Below are 18469 nucleotides of genomic sequence, written 5' to 3'. Positions count from 1 at the left end.
TATGAGCACGTATGAACAGACCCATCTGTGGTTTATAATATTTGATTCACTTGAAAGTGTCAAGTCTCTTCAGAGATGTCTGACAACATTATCTATTCGCTTGGGCATCATATGTGTATATGTATTATCTTTTCCTGTATAGTCCTTTCTTTATCCACCTACTGGAAGTGCTTAACGAATTTCTGAAATCTCGATTTCTGAGCTAACTTAATCAAATGCTATTTTTATAAAGAATTAGAAAAATATTCATAAAAATAGCCTCGTATCTTTTAAATAATTATTCACTATAAACACAGACATAGGAATTAATAGACGAGAAGATAATGGCGAGGGGTAAAATCAACTGTTGAAGAACGAAGGGGATAAAGCTGACTGTGATTCGTCAGTAAATCAATCTGACAGTAAATAGGCATCTCGCATTATAATATCACCATTTACTTCTTAAAAGTAAAATCTGCTTTTGAATGAATAGACATTTTTACATGGGAGCGCAAATTACTCGCCACGTTATGAACTAATTTGCGAAGTCCAAATTCGGCAAAGTAAGGCAGCTTCTATTTTCAGAGTCGTAGTTAGTTTCAGAGTATTTAGTTAAGACACTTTTACAAATGTTTCATAATTTACTTACCCCAGTAAACAACGATGAGCACACTTGAGAATCGCTACATTGTGATGTGATAGTATATGTTTCTAAAACTGATCCATATAATACGGTGTGAATAAGCTTAAAATAAAGTATAATAATGCTTACTTATGGAATGTAATACGACAATTGGGTTTATTCTCTTTTTCACATCTATTTTTACAAGTTTTCATATCACAAGTCAACATTTTGCCGTGTTATTTCGTAAAATGAACCGATGATGCCTCGACCATAGTTCGCACAAGAATGATGACGTCACGTTTTCAAATTTCACTTGAGGCCATACGCGAGCACAGCCGGCTCCAATGGAACCGGTATGGGGAGTGGGGATAATACGCTTTTAATCACTTAGGGCAGGTCTACTAATATTCATATGTCTATGATTATAAACCTTTACTAGCGTCCTCCATCATACAAACAATATTTTACGCTTACAATAATGATGGTAGGAGTTTTTCAAATACTGTAGGTTTCTTCGCATCACGGAAATTTTTGTCTGACGTGTTCCCAGCGTTGCTTGGGGTTATGAATGGTTTGGAGTACAGTTTTGAGTTTGTTAATTCTAGCGTACCTGAAAACTTTTTTTATTTTATATTTTTAAGGTGGAAATAATATTATTCTAAAGATTACTTAAGTGAAAACCTATTATTGGTTAAATAATTAACACTTAATACACCATACTTTGTAATTATTATAACTGTTGGTTTTCCAAATAAATAAAAAAATAAAAAAAAATAAAATAAAAAAAATAAAAATCAAAAGAATTGAAAAGTTTACTTTTGTAAGTTTTTGTTTCATTTGATCGTGCCACGTCTTCCTCGGACGTGCCCGACATCCACCATAAAACTGTATACCTCATTGTTACTCAAAAATAAATAAATAATATCGACATTTATTCGACTACGTATCTCATTCCATTCTCTCATCCAGAGATAATGCGGAAAGTCTTCCTACTTTTATAACAATCAAACCATTCTCTAAACACTCCTGACACTAATAAGAACATACTTTAAATTTTTCAGCAAAATCCGTCCAGTAGTTATTGAGTCTGTAAGGGACAAACAAACAAACGATCATTCATTTTCATATATGTAAAGATATAAAACTTATAATATTTTTATTTGCGTTCTGTAAACAAAGATGTTAGCATCAGAAACCAACAACAGTCCTATCTGATGATTAAATTAATGAAAGTCCGTAAACCAATTAAAACTAAATCAATGTTAATTTTGTCACATGATTGTGATATCCACTTGCAACTATTAGCCGATAACCTATGCACCCCGCAGCCCCTTATCAACCAAACGTTAACTTAGGGATGTGTAAATAATTGACTGAGCGTAGCGAAGTCCTGTTTCAACTTTCCGTTTGCCATTTCATCTGTTTGTAAAGTTGTTTGTGTATTCCGTTTCCGTTTTGCTGTTCTGCATCCACTTTATTAATCAAGCAAGCCTTACTTCAACTATGTGATCAGTAAAGATACTTTTTCAAATGTGAAATCGCCATGTTTATTTGGACTTTCTTTTCGCATTTTTTTAAAATATAATGGTACCTACCTGAAAAATTGAAAAATAATTGTCATTGAAATAGTGTTCTTTGGACAAATTATATAATTCTTCATTTGAAATTTAAAAAATGTTAGATAAGAATACATTAAAATTTGTGGTTTATGTAGATAAGTATTCACTAACAAATCTTATGATTTCTGAGGAAATTTTGGCTTTGATTTATTAAGAAGAGAAAATTAGTAACATACTTTTTGGACCCGATGCCTACTACGTGTCCAAACCATCTTAAATTCTTCTGTCCCTTTCATAATTTTATCCATTATTCTCCTCCGGATCTCCACATTTTTAACACACATAGTTTTACTCACGTACGCCTCGGGGATCTTGTTTATACAGCATTCAGTTTTGGATTATAACAAACATTAAACAAACACACATTTTTGACTTTACAAAAACAGAATTAAGGCGAAGCTTAATGCTAAATCACAATTTTCGATTGATCTTTATAACGAATTGGTTTACATTATGAATAAGAAAAATATGCTTTAAATAAATTGAAGCTTTTTCTATCATTTCCCTTGAGTGGAATTCAAATAAAAAAATGATAAAAAAAAACAATATTATGGCTAAGATTATCTGTGACAGTTTCCCTTGATTAACTTTTTTGATTTCTTATAAAATTGTTTACAAAATAAATAAAAACCACTTTGCGCTTGAAATTGAGCGTTTCTAGACTCTGTTTGCCAATCGATTTTAATGCCTTTTACCTATGTTCGTGACGATATAAGGCATACCAAGAATATACACATTTTTGGCTTGTAGCTTCCTCTCAAAAAATTGGTTTGACTTGAGGATTAAATCTTTCTCCCTATGGACTGGAGTCAGCAACGCTAACACCTAAGCCAAATTCTAATTTGATAGAACCGACATTTATTTCGTATATTTCACTATTGTAATGTTTTAAATATAATGTCAGCCAATTTCAGAAAAAATATTGTATGCGCGCGAGTGTGCATGAGCTCCACCAAAAGTTGATAGAATGCATATTCATCTACAGCGAGTCTATTTGCCGAGTTTCAGCTCCATCGTATGACAAAAAGTGGTCGATTTGGTCATCAAATAATGTGACTTTTTGGTTTTAAACACCCCAACCTTTACTTCTTGAAAACATTGTATCAATCCCGTAAGCAATTGTAAGAATATTGCCATGAGAATAAAAGTGAACCGACAATATATTAACCGTTTGGGTGCCAATCGTCGATTTTCGTCGATTCGTGTTTTAACGAAGATTGCCGATCGTCGATTTCCGTCGATCGCGTCAGTCGTGTTCTGATTCGCGCGTACGTCTGTACGTAAAATTCTCATTTTTTCGAAACGCCTGGACTTCGGGATCCTCCTCCGCGTGATTCTAAACCAATATTCTTTAATAAAACACTGAAAAAAATCATCGAAATCCTTGAAAATTCAAAGAATTTATGGGGTTTTAAAAAAATATATAGTTTCATAAAAAATAATGTTTTTTTGGTGGCATTTTACAAGCAACTGTATGAATTTTTTTGGCACTCAAACGGTTAATACCTTTATTTAAATTGGAAGGGTCGAAGGTTGCATTAATTACCTACTTTTAAACAAAGTCCATCCGAAATGCATACGGAGTTCCTACGGTCCCCCGAAACATGCGCCGTAGTTTATTTCTCCGTTCTTGATATTGAACCTTCATCCGGATGAATTAACTATATTTACATCGTTAATATTGTCAATAAATATATTTTAAACATTTCTTTGTCGTACATATAATAATTTTGTAATATATTGCGTATGTACAATACAAATACTAAATCAACATTTAACTTAATTGAATTTTATTGGTCTAGTAGAACATACGAATCATAGCAACCTGGCGTTGCTCGACTTTTCTCTACTCTCTGTAAATATTATATAAATGTATTATACATATATATACATATAAGCCTACCGGAAGAAATTCTCTAAACGATAGTGAAAAACCTATCAAAATCTGTTGCGTAGTTTAGAAGAACTGAGTGATAGCGAATAGCGAATTTTTTTAGTATAATATAGAGATAGGATGTACGATATAATACATGTGCGATGCTTGCTGTTTGAGATAAAAAAATGCAGAAATATCCGGGAATTCACCAACTTTGTTGTGTAAAAAGAGAACGTTTGCTATTCTAATTTCACTGTTATTGTTATATACGTTTCTTCGCAATTATTACAAATTTAATATATTTAATGTAAAACGTATTTTTTATAAAAATAAAATACTCTTTTATACAGATTACCGAAAAAAACATCTCTAAATTAGGGTTGTTTGATTTATGATAAATATTTAAGAATTCGTCAAATAATTTTTAGACACTGTTTTCAAACACGAGAAACGCAGATACGTTTCTTTTACATTACAAGAGCGAATTATTAGTTGCTAATTAACATGGCAGTTAGAAGTGTCGAATTTCTGAATTTATAGTGATGTAAAATGGAAATATTGCAGATCGTACAACGACTTGACTTATTCGCATAGTATCTGAAAATGACCCATTTAAGATTTTTTGAGTTTTATGAAATCACACTTACCTACTACCTACACCTAGTCAGTTTTAACGGCAATATGGTATTATTTCAAGGAGAACAACTTTATGAAGATTTTTTTTGTTTTCCCTATTCCGTACCTTCAAAATGAGAAACCCATTATTACACATTCGTAAAGTTACTTGTTTATATTATTATATTGGTCCGGTGTAAGATGAAAACAAAATTAGCTACCTCGGGACTGTAGAAAGTTTACCACGAACAAAATGAACGGCTTGCAATTTAAGAAAATTGAGAATAGCTGTAGGTGCATAACAGGTTTAAATATTGGTACGCGTGCGATACTTCAAATGGCGTGAATATCTGACGTCTTCCGAATAAATGGGAAATGTTGGAAAATTCAGATAACACTGTCAATCTCCCACCGAACTCGGAGCCTCCAATTTCCAACATGCTACCCTTGTTTGTATTAATTATATCAATCTGTAATTTATTACGTGACGTAATGATGATTCTTCACACCTGATCGCGGTCGAACGACTGCGCACCCCCATCAGCTGGGGGAAAACTATAACATTTACATTGTTGACATTCTGAGCGGGAATCTTGTCATTCAACAAAAGTGTTTTCATCAACTCACAAAAAGTAACGATAAAGTTTAAAACTTTTTCCTACCTTGGTATCTTCCTCAAGTCGGCGTTCTTAGTAGGAACAAACCAAATCTCCAGTAATTTCTCCACTCCTTCGAAAAATGGCACATCTTGATCACTATTATTTAACATTTCAGTTTCGGCCATCGCTACGCTGTCTTCGAGTGATTTTAATTTAAAAAATAAACTTTAAAAGTATATTGAAAATACTTATTGCAATCTCTGTGATGTGCCAAGCGAGCACGACCGCGCAAAGTCAATTGAAAACTGACAGCAAAATTCTACTTCGATTTCTCAACACTAGGCCGGCGTGATTACAGCACGTGGTGTGCGCTGTTCGCATCTGCGCATGTCTCTCATACTCCCCACCACTCCCGGCCAATTAGCCAACCTTGTTAAATACATTAGGCTCTGCCACACGTACACTTCGGAGCGGCGTTACCGCGCGCCCGCGCCGCGCAGAAAAGTAAAGTCCGAAAGTAAGATAACGGTTTACAGCGCAGTCCATCGTGAGGCTTTTCTGCGCGGCGGCCTCGAGCGGTGCGTGGTACCGCCGCTCCGAAGTGTACGTGTGGCAGAGCTTATTAGGAAGCGTGGTGACTTTTTAGCGTCACGATTCGGCCGGCAGGCGGAAGCGGCCTTTTGGCGGGCAGTTCGGCAGACATTACGCTATACGCATCATAAACTGCCAATGCGAATATATGGCGAGCGATATGCTGAAATAGGCCAAGCCACAAAAATATAGCGTGGTCGGTGTAGGTTCATTTATGGCGTGGTCTGTCACAGGTCAAGCACTAAAATCGTAGATTTCCATTCCATTCAAATTTTGTAAACACAGTTTTGTATTGAAAATTTAAGCCTCGATTAGACAAATATTTGGATCACGAAACACCCACAAGGCACTTCTTGTGTTATTCTTTATTCCATGCTCTGTAGTGTGCAGTGTGTAAAAATCCTACAAGTAGAAAATATGTTTTAAGATTACCCATTGGATACGCTGGCACTTAACAGATACAAATTTTTATTGTCTGAAGAGTACTTTTGGAACTTGAGAAGTTAACACTCCCGTACCGGACGGGGGGAACACACTTACACTAACGGGAGTTTTATGCTATATCTAAGTTGTTGTTTACAACTCATACTCTATAATTTAGGTAATCCTAAAAAAACTATTTGGTTATCGATCTACATTTAAAAAATATATATTGTATTTCAAGTTTCTTAGATATTAAATAATTTGTACAAAATTCCGGCAAAATTCCTGTCCCCTGCCCCGCACCACAGCTTCGTAGCATCGGCTAAAATTCCCCCGTCCCCATCCCTACTCCCCGCTATCCACCGAGAACGATCCAGCGAGCTGCGAACTGGAACGTAAAAGTTGCATTTTATGGAAAGTGCTAACTCCCGGTCGCGTACACTGCACTACTTGTATTTCCTTTTGCGGTGCTAAAATGTTCGCTTGCCGCACAAAGATCGGCCTGTCTGGCGTTCATCCGGTAAATTTCTCATGTTTGGAGACAACATTAAAATTAGGTCTGTCTCTGTTTCTCACATGGAAAAGAAATCGGTCAGAAAGAGATACATATTTTTTTAACATTTTTAAGTAATTTGAAGGAACTTGAATAAAAACAGAGTACTATATGGTTAAAAAGTCTATCGCAAACGTCTGTTAAATTGTATATTGGGTTTTAGTTGCTAGTTCTCTAATTTTTCGTCGTAAATAATTCTCTGTAAAACCGGACAAGTTTAGCTCTGCTAAGGGCATCTTCAGACTGGTAAGTAGTACATTTACACTTGTGGAATGGTGTTTATAAATTAATATCTATTTCAGGGTTGTAAAATATTTATTCTGTACTTAGAATATTAGAATTTATGTAATTAGTCGGCATGTATTTATTGCAGTTTATTACGGCATATTTACCAATGTTTTAAATTAGATCAGAAAATACTATATCTTTAATTATATTGTGTGAAAACCGCACAAGAGCCCCAACAGTCCTAGCTAGTGGAACTATGGCATCCCCAATTGGGGTATTTAGTGAGGCTGAAGATAGTGGGGATGGGGAGGGGGAGGATATGGGAAAGACAAAGGTGGAAGTACATGCATATTCAAATCTAATTACCATAAGGGCTTAAGTCATTTCAAGCAACGTTTGGATTCTACATGGTGGTCTTTTACTAGAGCAATACTGAAAGCATCTACCGCCCTGCAACTTGATATTATACATTTTTTCTTTCATAAATATTACAGCATCAGTTGTCAAGGGGTAGGGCTCTAGACTAGTAAACCGGAGGTCGCGGGTTCAAATCCCGGTGTGCGCAAGTAAATTTTAATAGATTATTTTGTGATATTTCACAATTTACTGACCAGAATTCATTTCGAATGTTGCTTGAAATGACTTTGACCTTGTTTGGTGACCATATCTGAATAGCCAGGTATTTCCCCACCTTCCGCTTCCCCATCTCCTTACCCTCCCCACTACATTTAGCCTTACAACATACCGGTAGCGGCTCGTGACTTTTGGGTCTACTATTATTTTAAATATTATCACTCTTGTACACCTAAAAGTTACGAGCCGCCACTCCAACATGCACCATTTGGGAATGCCATAGTCTCACTTGTTCCAGATGATTAGGAGCAGTTGGGACTGTGGTGTATTCACATAGAAAAATGGAATATCTGAAGTTACAATAAAAATCAATTTACTCCACGTTTAAGTACGCTCACTATTTTCCAAAAAATCGTTTTATTTCGAACCCCTCGACATACAAACGAACCCATTATTTATAGTAAGGAAAACACTACAATTTGACCCTAAATGTAAATATACTATATAAAATCAAAAATTAGGAATTATAACCTTAACTAACATCTAAATATTCCATAATATTCGAAATAACATCCTTACCTAGTTTATCAGTGGTAGGTTCTTAAAACTTAAAAAATATATCTTAATAAATATATCCATCATTTACGGACCACCCTGTGCAACAAACTAGCTACGCTGTAATCGCCAATCGCCAGTCGAGATTCAGAATCGAGGAGTTATGCTCGTTATCGGCCCGCCTTCCCTGTTTTGTATGGAAAAAGGCGCATTATTATCTAAATTCATTAGAATATTAACTACGACTTTGTTTATGAAATTATTTAGATAATGACTTCTAAAACACGTTGAATATACTCCCACCTAATTATTACTAAAACAAATTAGACAAGATTATGCCATTAACATCCTTTAATAAGCAAAACAAATTGGGGGACCCTAGTGACCCCCCTTCGGATCTTATGTGATTTTTTTCTCTCCGGGACGAAAAGGTTAAAATAATAGGTCCATGGAAATCATTGAATAAAGTAGGGTATTTTCAATAATTAAATAAATATAATAAATTTAGTCAGTGATTCAATATTTTTTTTTGGGGTAACATGAAAAAAAAATTATAATGGATAAATATTTATTTTATTTCGGCAATAATAATTATTATAATTGAATGAACTGCATAAGTACAAAAGCATATAAAAATATTTTTTTGTAATAATTACACTCCAAATAGACTTTATAAATAGTTAAACACATTAAACCCGCGTTCTATACTGATAACACCTTAGGTAAATTATTAAAAAACACTAAAGATAAAGATCATAAATTAAGCCACTCAGGCATTTACCAACTATGTTGCAATGATTGTCCATCATTCTACATAGGTAAGACAACCAGAAATATAAATATTAGAATCACGGAACATTTAAGATGTTTAAACAACAATAATTTTTCAGAGTTTGTCAATCATCTTATTTCCACCAATCATACTTTTAATAAGGACACAGGGGTTAAAATTCTTCACCGTAATAATAAAAGCAAAAGATTGGATAACTTAGAAGCTCTTGAAATCAAAAAATCCCTAAATAATAACGCAAGTATATTGAATAACCAAATTAATTTATCATTTAGTCCCATTCTAGATATATTTCCCGTAAACCGCTTTGTTATTGCTGGAGTTCCCCCAATTACCCGTCCCCCTTTGTTAATCTCCCACTCAAACACCTTAATTGTATTTTTTGTGTATATATCTGACAATATTTTGTATCATAGTTTAGTTTTAATATTCTCCTGACAAAGGAAGGGTGCTTCCGAAACCGGTAAAGTACAATTAAAATTAAAGTAATTAAAAATTAATAAAATACTTCGTTTTAACCACTTTTATTGTTTAATTACCAACATGTTTCATGAGCAACGCTCACTTCTTCAGGGTTTTTGATAAAACTAATTATAAATAATAGACGTAAACAATGGTGTCAATAGATAAATAATAGACATAGACAATGGTGTCATTAAAAAATAATAGACAAAAAACAATGACAACAATGAAAAGATAAAACGGATAGGGGAAAGAGAGGCAATATGGAACAATTTACAAAGGGAATAGGTTTAATATTGGGTCATTTAAAAATAATTTTTGATTATTAATAATATTCAATTTTGCGTTCACACTCTTTCTAATCTCTAAAATTTCTAGTTTATCTAACTGGATGCCATTGACATTACAATGTATTAATTCTATTCCAGTATTGAAGTTAAAAGTATGACTAGTTTCCAACAAATGGTTGGCAAACTCCGAGAAACTGTTATTATTTAAAGATTTCATATGTTCTTTAATCCTTATTTCAAAGTTTCTCGAAGTTTTTCCTATATAAAAGAAACCACAATCATTACACTTCAATTTATAAATTCCAGATTTTTTCATTTTTGAATCTCTGTCTTTATTATTTAATATGTAATTTTTAAGTTTATTATTTGCATAAAATACAGGAAGAATTTCATTCGGTACATTTTTTGTTAAGGAATTAGAAATTTTATTATTAAAATACATAATTTTCCTCCATTTATTCTTTTTCTCGTCCTTTTGTACAGGATAGATGTATGATTTAAGAAATTTATTCTTATATTTTTTATTAAGAATGTTTTCAATTAAATTGGTGTTATATCCATTATTGGTTGCAATTTGTTTAATGATATTGAGTTCCTTTGAAAAATTGTTAAGAGATAGGGGTACATTAACTAGTCTATGAATCATAGAATGGAAATGGAATGAAATGGAAAAAATGGAAAAATTAAAGTGGTCTAAAACAAATCTATATCTTTTATTGTAAATTAATAAATAGTTTTTATTTATTGGAATGTTGACTCCAGTACCCTTACAATGATCCAATAACAATAATTTTACTGCACATTTATTATACATTATCCGTCACGGGAATCACTTGGTTTTCAAATGAGATGTACTTTGGATTTATGACCAAACATAACTTGGGAATTTTCTCAGATGTTGGCCATTTACATTTATGCAGTATTTTAGCCGGTCCCGAAAACTTTGAGTAGATACAATTAACATCTGACGTGGAATCCGAATCGTCTTGATATGTTCAAGGCAGTCTGGCTTGCCAACATATACTTGGGACTTGAGATATCTCCACAAAAATAAATCACATGAGCTTAGATTAGGGGAGAGAGGTGACCAGTGAATATTGCCATATCTGGAGATAAGGCTGCATGGAAACTGATCCCTTAAGACAGCCATTGAATTAAGCTATGTGTGCAGTTGCATCCATAGTTTTGCAAAAAAGTCGGTTGATTTTCAAAAATTCACAAATTTTCTACAAATATCCGTTAGATCGTTAGATCTACCGAAATTTCGGTAGGAATGGCATAACCAGCTCTAGTTTCCACAACAACTAAACTTCCCACTCTGACGGACAAATTATTGAACTTGGCAATACTAGCCAATCAAAAAACACATATTTTTTGTGACGGACACTGTAACTTGACTTTACAAAAATTGAACAAAGGAACAGTGAGATTGTTACAATACATTACATCATCTGTAATTGCACTGAAGAGATAATTCAGTAGAAGTGTGTTAAGTAAACATAATTTTTTCTTACTTCTGGTAAAATTCAAGATCAAATATCGTAATTCTTGAACAAATAATCAATTGTTATTGGGCTGACTGCGGCATAGGAGTCGTTAGGCTCCACGTAAATTGGCGATACACATGTTTTTTGGAATCGGTAGAGATCACACTTCTAGGGATTACGTGTTCAGTGTATTAGAGAATCTTGCTTAGAGCACCATAAAAATGAAGTTATCCTAACCGTAATAATGTTTCTGAAAAACTTAAATAATGATTATAAAGTTAAATTATAAAAAAATAAAAATCAGTACTTAGTTCCATTAAAAAACCTTATTTAGTTATAAGATATCTGAATGATTATACATATATTATAACGAAATATAAATACTCTAGTTAAGCAAGTACATATTATAAATATCAATCCTTTTGGATAATTCAAATATAAAAATACTTATGCATATAAACATGAAGCTGTAATTCCTACTAACAGGAGATGTCATGGGTGACGCCCTGGCTTTCTCTCAGGGGCTGCTAATTATTTTCATAATTTTATTTCAATAAGGAATTTGGTTCCTTTTTTTTATTATCATTTTACACTTTTTATCATTATCATTTTTTTTAAAGTTTTTTGAAGCCTTCAGGCATCTCGCATATTGACCATTATATTTCTTTCGTTTTTTCATATAAACACTGAACTAAAATCAACGATAAAAAAATATATTTTATTTGAAAAACGTATTAAAAACATTAAAGCCACCTCACTTTTTGTCGTTTTAAATAAAAATAATTAGTAAAAAATTCACAAAATTTCATAAATTTCTCTCAAATTGCAGTCTGAATCTTTAATTTCTTTGAGGCAGAGGCGGATTTGCAGTCTTGGCCGCCCTAGGCCCCAGACCAAGTAGCCGCCCCTTTCTCAGTACCCATCATATTGACCAGGAGTATCCAAACTTTTCAGTAAGTTCCTAGGGTCAAAACCATTTTAATTTTCCTGCCATTATCATTCATGCTGTGCTGTGTGTGAACACGCTCTTGCATATCGCTATTTCATACGTAGAATATTTAGGTACTTAGGAAGTAATTTCTTGTTATCATCTGTGACTTTTTTGTCACGATTGGCCGCCCCTAATATCTGGCCGCCCTAGGCCCGGGCCTACATAGGCCTAAGGGCAAATACGCCTCTGCTTTGAGGTATACATTTTAATTATTCTGTGGTTAATTCTATATTTGAATATAATGCTTATTGTTTTCTCTCTCTAACACCGTTTAGTTAATATTTTAAACTACAGCAGTAAGCGAGACACAACGATTTCTATGACACATATGAGCTGTTACGAAAAGTGGACAAATTGACTCTACAGATAATAGCTGTTTGTTCCCGAAACCAAACAAATTAGCCTGAGGAGATAAATTATATTTGAATATTTAAAAAGCGATAAGAAAAAAGAATAAGCAATCCGATTTCTGACATATTAAATAAAGATGACATTATATTGACATATTTTACAATAGTTTTGTGTGGGAGACTTGAATAACACAGTCATCAATAAAAAAACATCCACAAATCATTTTTTGTCTTAACATATAATTTGTACAACTGCATTGTAATTGTAAGTTTTTCTTTTATATATTCGATAATATTACTATTCTATTTTTAAAAAAAAGTTTTTTGTAAATTGAATAATATTATTGAAAGAAAAAAAAACGACAAATCATCTCAGAACCTCAGATCAGCATAAAACTGTATGGCAACCTCTCCCTCTTATTCGCAAAGTACGCATGTAACAGAAAAAGATGCACAGGGATGTTTAGTTATTACATTGTATAAACTTAACAAAGAGTACATTTGACGTCAGATTTCATTCAACGAATCATGGAATGGTAAGTTTTTAGATTCTCACGGCCAAAAGCATTTTTGTTGTTTGTTTTTGGGGTGTTAGGCTAAAGAAGGAGTTAGCGCAACACGGCATAACACCCCAAAAACAAACAACAAGAATCATGGAATGTTTACTGAGTATATATAGCTAGCTTTTAAATCATTTTTGAAGAACGATTTATGACGAAGATATAGACATGCCCAAAAGCTGGAGGCAAACCTCGTGACAATATATCTTTGGCACTAGGAGGGATTGAGAATCCACTGTGTTTTTCTTTACCACGGCAGCATAAGGGTCCAGATGTAAAACCACTTTACAAAACAAAATTAGATTTTGAGAAAAACAATTTTTTTTAAAGTTTTCCAACGTATGCAAGGTTAATCAAATTTTATTTATGTAGTAAAAGTTTTTATATAACTGAAAGTGTAGTAAAAAACATATTGTTTTAAAAATTCAAAGTAGGTACAAAAAATAAATAAAAAAGGACTGCTCTAAAATTATTCTTCTCTGGGATTCGCATCATAAATGAGGATAAAAAGTGAACACCGGTACACAGTGGGAAACTCAGAAATCGCCGCTGATAACCTGGCAACCGATAGAGGCCAGACGTAATCAATTGGTTTTTCCCCAGCACACTGAAACTTTATCATTCTTTAAAATAGTTCTATGTACCTCAAAAATGAATGCATGTCTTGGCGACAGTAACAAGACGGCACCACTATCTTTCTTCATATATTATTCATGTAGTATCCTGTAGATTCACCTTTAAAGGGACTTGGGTTCAGGATTGATTATAATACGTAAGGCTGGTTGCTATTTACAGAGATCGTTTATTGCTTGTTAACTGTGAGACTACAGAATACCGAATGGCAATACAGACTACCGCCGAAGTGCTCCCCGCACCTCGCGGCCCGTAGGTAGGTACCGAGTACCACATTCTCCCCCACTTAAGAGGAGAACTCCTACCAGGTTTACATCTTACCTGAGCCTGTTTACAACATATTTATAGAGTTATCATATATAGCAAAATTATAATAAAGGTTGTTACACATTAGTTTTTTCTATGCCGCAGCCTTCCAGTCCAAGGAGACTGCCACGGTGGTTCCTGAAACAGAGGAGAAGACCCATTAGCCCCTTTCCGAAAATAATGGGAAAGGTCTAGGTCTGATACTCTCATATCAGAGCCTAGATCGTCACTATACACTTTTTCACGCTCTTTAGGATTCCACCTTACACTCATTGGTGTCAGTTGATCCTCATGTCTTTTCCAGATTTGCCCTGTGTCTTTTATGAAAATTAAGTAGGTATTAAATCCAATTCTTTTTTTAATGATACCTACCACCCAACCTTTTTTTCCTCTATAATCCTTAGTCATCACCTTTTTCCCCACCACAAATATATTCATATTTCTTTTCTTAGATTTATAACTCTTTTTCTGATTTTCTCTACTAACTAATATTTTACTCTTTACTTTATCCGACATACACCTCTCCCCCCTCCTTTCCGCAATCGCTGGAGAAATGAAATCAAACACGGACCTTAATCGTCGTCCTAACATAGCCACCGCTGGCTCTACACCAGTCGTGATATTTGGGGTATTCCTATAATCAATTAGGAATTTTGTTAACCTATCATCGACGTCTCTCGGTAACCCCCCATTATGTAAAATCTTTTTTAAAAAATTTTTACACGTTTTAACTCCGTTTTCAGCTAATCCATTACTCTGCGGATGATTCACAGGAGAAGTGATGTGCTGGATTTTTCTATCTTTACAAAAACGCTTAAATTCTTCTGAACAGAAAACAGACCCGTTATCCGATACAATAGTTTCTACAGTACCAAATTGAGCAAACATCCTCTTTAATTCCCTTAAAGTATTATCCGTATTAGCTTGTTTTAAATTAATGCATTCTATCCACTTGGTACTTGCATCTACTATAATTAAAAAATTTGTATTAGCCATCGGACCAAAAAAATCAATATGAATTCTTGTCCACGGCTTTTCCTCAATCGGCCAATGTTGTAAAGGAGTTTTTGGTGGAACTAAATTTTCTATATCTTTTCCCATTTTTGGCCACCAGAAATACCCTCTTGCTAACCCTTTAGTTTTAGCTATACCTAAATGTGAACGATGTAACATATTTAACAAATCCCCTCTCATAGAATTTGGAATGATGGCTTTATGTCCCCAAAAAATACAATCTTCTACTAAAGACAACTCATCTCTAATTTCCCAAAAAGCCCATAACTCACTATCTTTTGGAATTTTCCTTGGCCAACCCTGCCTTAAATATTGTTTTACCAATGATAATACGTCATCTTTAATAGTGGTTTCCTTTAAATTATCAACATTTAATGGAACCTGAGAGTTATCACTAACATAAAATAACAACTCTTTTTCAATATCCTGAAAATTAATGGAACTTAGCTTCTCAATATATAAATCCTCCGATTTATTTGTCTCTTCTATTGGTAATCTTGATAAAAAATCTGAACAATTTTTTTCTGATGCTACATATTCAATTTCATAGTTAAACCCCGCCAAAATTAAACTGTAACGTTGCAATCTATTAGCACTCAATACAGGAATGCCCTTCTTTTCTGACAAAATTCGTACTAACGCTTGATTGTCGCATTCTAATTTGAATTTCCTACCGTATAAATATACAAAGAATTTTTTTAATGCAAACACTATCGCTGTTGCTTCTAAATCTAAAATACTATATTTACTCTCTGTGTCTGTCAATTTCCTTGATGCAAACGCTATAGGTCTACTACTACCATTTGAATAAGTATGTAAAATTGTCGCACCCAATCCCTCTAAGGATGCATCCGTTACTAATTTTACTGGTAAACGTGGATCAAAATGTACTAACACGCAATCAGAAGAAATTTCTCTTTTAAGTTCTAAAACTGCATTTTCACAGTCCTTTGACCAAATCCACTCCGAATCTTTTTTTAATAATTTATATAGAGGTCCTAACAAACTAGATATATTCGGAATAAAATTTCTATAATAGTTAACTAAACCTAAGAAACTTCTTAACTGGTTAATATTACATGGGCTACTAGACTCCATTATTGCTTTAACTTTACTTTCTAATGGTCTAAAACCTTCCTTCGAAATAAAGTACCCCAAGTATTCAATACTTGTTTTGAAAAATTCACACTTTTCTTCATTTACCGTGAGACCACAAAGTTTCAATCTATTCAAAACTGCTAATAAATTTTTATTATGTTCCGCAACTGATTTGCCCGTAATCAAAATATCATCGTAAAATATAATTGTTCCGTTTAAACCTTGCAATGAATTAAACATAACCCGCATAAATATACCTGGTGCTGCATTCAAACCATACACCAGTCGAGTATATCTATATAAACCTATATGTGTAGCTATTGTAGTTATATCTCTACTACCTTCACTTAACTGTAATTGTGAATATGCCATTTTCAAATCTAATTTAGAAAACATTACCGCTCCACTGATTTGTGTCAATAAATCCGTAATTACGGGTACTGGAAATTTATTTACAACCAAACCTGGATTAACTGTTAATTTATAATCTCCACAGATCCTAACTGATCCATCTTTCTTAATTATTGGAACAATGGGAGATGCATATCTACTCGTTTCTACTGATTGTAATATTCCCTCTGAAACAAGTCTATTAATTTCATGTTCGACTTTATCTTTAATAGCTAAAGGTATTTGCCTTGCATTGCACATTTTTGACTGAAATCCCTCTATTAATTCCAGCTCAACGCTATATTTATTAAATTTCCCTAATTTATTCGTTAATACGTCTCCAAATTGTGTTTTCAACTTATCGACATCTAAATTGCTTTCTTCATTAGCACCAAAATTATTTACTACCGTGTAATTATTCAAAAAACTAATGCTAATCCCAAATAATTCCATAAAATCCCTACCTAAAATTAAATCCGATCCATTTTCAATAACCACAAATTCAAAATTTTGTTGATTATTATTACATGTAACCAATAAATTTATTTTACCGCTCGCTTTTAGCGGCTTGTTATCGTAACTCGCTAAGTGTAAATTAAATTGCATTAATTTAACATGTTTAAAATATAATTTATAGATACGTTCGGGTATGGCACTAATTCCCGCTCCTGAATCTATCATTGCCTCGAATGAAATATCATTTATTTTCAATTTAATTACATACGGTTCAATCCTCTTATTAATACTTGATACAAAAATCTTTTTTTTAATGCAAGAAATATTTCTACAAAATTTAGCAATGTGACCTTTTTGACCGCATTTAAAGCACTTCGAAAATTTATTATTCACAACCTTGCACTCTGATTTAAAGTGCCCGAATTTATTACAATTAAAACACTTTTTCTGTTCCGAATCTAGATGCTTCAATTTCGGTTTAAAATTATTACTATCGCGCGATGAACTTCTACTATGCCTCGAATTTAAATAAACACTTCGATGTTTCGATACTGATGGATTATTTTTCGGACTTTTTGATCTTGAACGTGAACTAGCTACTTGATAACACACTTTTTCATCTTTGAAATTTGCTTCAGAAGCCTCTAAACACGCTGCGATTGAAATTAATTTCTCAAACGAATTTTTTTCGCCCTCAATGAATAACCGTTCTCTAATTTTAGGGTTTCTTACTTTACAAATGAATAAATCTTTTAAATTATCTTCAAATCTAGTACCGAATTTACAATTTATGGATAAACTTTTTAACCGTGCCGCAAATTCTTTCACACTTTCTCCTGATTCATTAACTACATTATAAAATTTTGATCTTTCTTCAAACAACGAAGTAACATTTTCACAATAATTACCCAAAAATTCACACAAAATTTCTACTGTGACATCATTTATTTTTTTAGGAGTAACCAACTCAATCAATAATTTAAAAGTTTCCTCCTCCAAAGCGTTCAAGAATATAGCTCGTTTCTTTTCGGCAGAAATTTTCTCATCATATAATATGAAGTAATTCTCCAATCTTGCTTTGAACACCCCGAAACAATCTGACTTGTGACTGAATGTCTCTAATGGTTTGATTTGAGCCATGATTTTACAACAAAATTACAACAATATTATTAAAAAAAAATTATCAATAAAAAACTTAAACTAATGACTTAACTCAAGTCTAATGATGATTGTAGCTCTGGTTCTGGTCATCTACTCCCTCCTGTTGCAGATCTTCCTTCTTAACCTCTGGTTCTGGTCATCTACTCTTACTGTTGCAGCTTCTTAACCTCGGCTGTACTCCAAGAATAGCTCTCGACCGATAGTTCCCAAGGACCCGCTCTCAGCTGCTCCTTGCTCCAATACAG

At 33.4% G+C, this 18469-nt stretch overlaps 1 protein-coding gene across 2 annotated transcripts in view; it reads right to left on the bottom strand.

The window, feature by feature from the left end:
* Positions 1-5709, bottom strand: part of SamDC (S-adenosylmethionine decarboxylase) — a 67012-nt gene extending 61303 nt beyond the window's left edge. The window contains exon 1 of one of the 2 annotated variants that reach the window (XM_089646692.1): positions 5377-5709. In XM_089646692.1, the coding sequence (XP_089502818.1) occupies positions 5377-5498 (122 nt within the window). In that variant the 5' untranslated portion in view covers positions 5499-5709. The remainder of the gene's footprint in view (positions 1-5376) is intronic. The other variant, XM_089646757.1, reaches the window with a different exon arrangement.
* Between the last annotated feature and the right edge of the window lie 12760 nt (positions 5710-18469).

The sequence above is a fragment of the Hesperophylax consimilis genome, chromosome 1, assembly GCF_061612785.1.
Source record: "Hesperophylax consimilis isolate HC1 chromosome 1, BYU_Hcon_1.0, whole genome shotgun sequence".
NCBI classification, from domain to species: Eukaryota; Metazoa; Arthropoda; class Insecta; order Trichoptera; family Limnephilidae; genus Hesperophylax; species Hesperophylax consimilis.
Note: the sequence above shows the minus strand (reverse complement) of the source record. Positions and strands in the feature narration are given on the sequence as shown.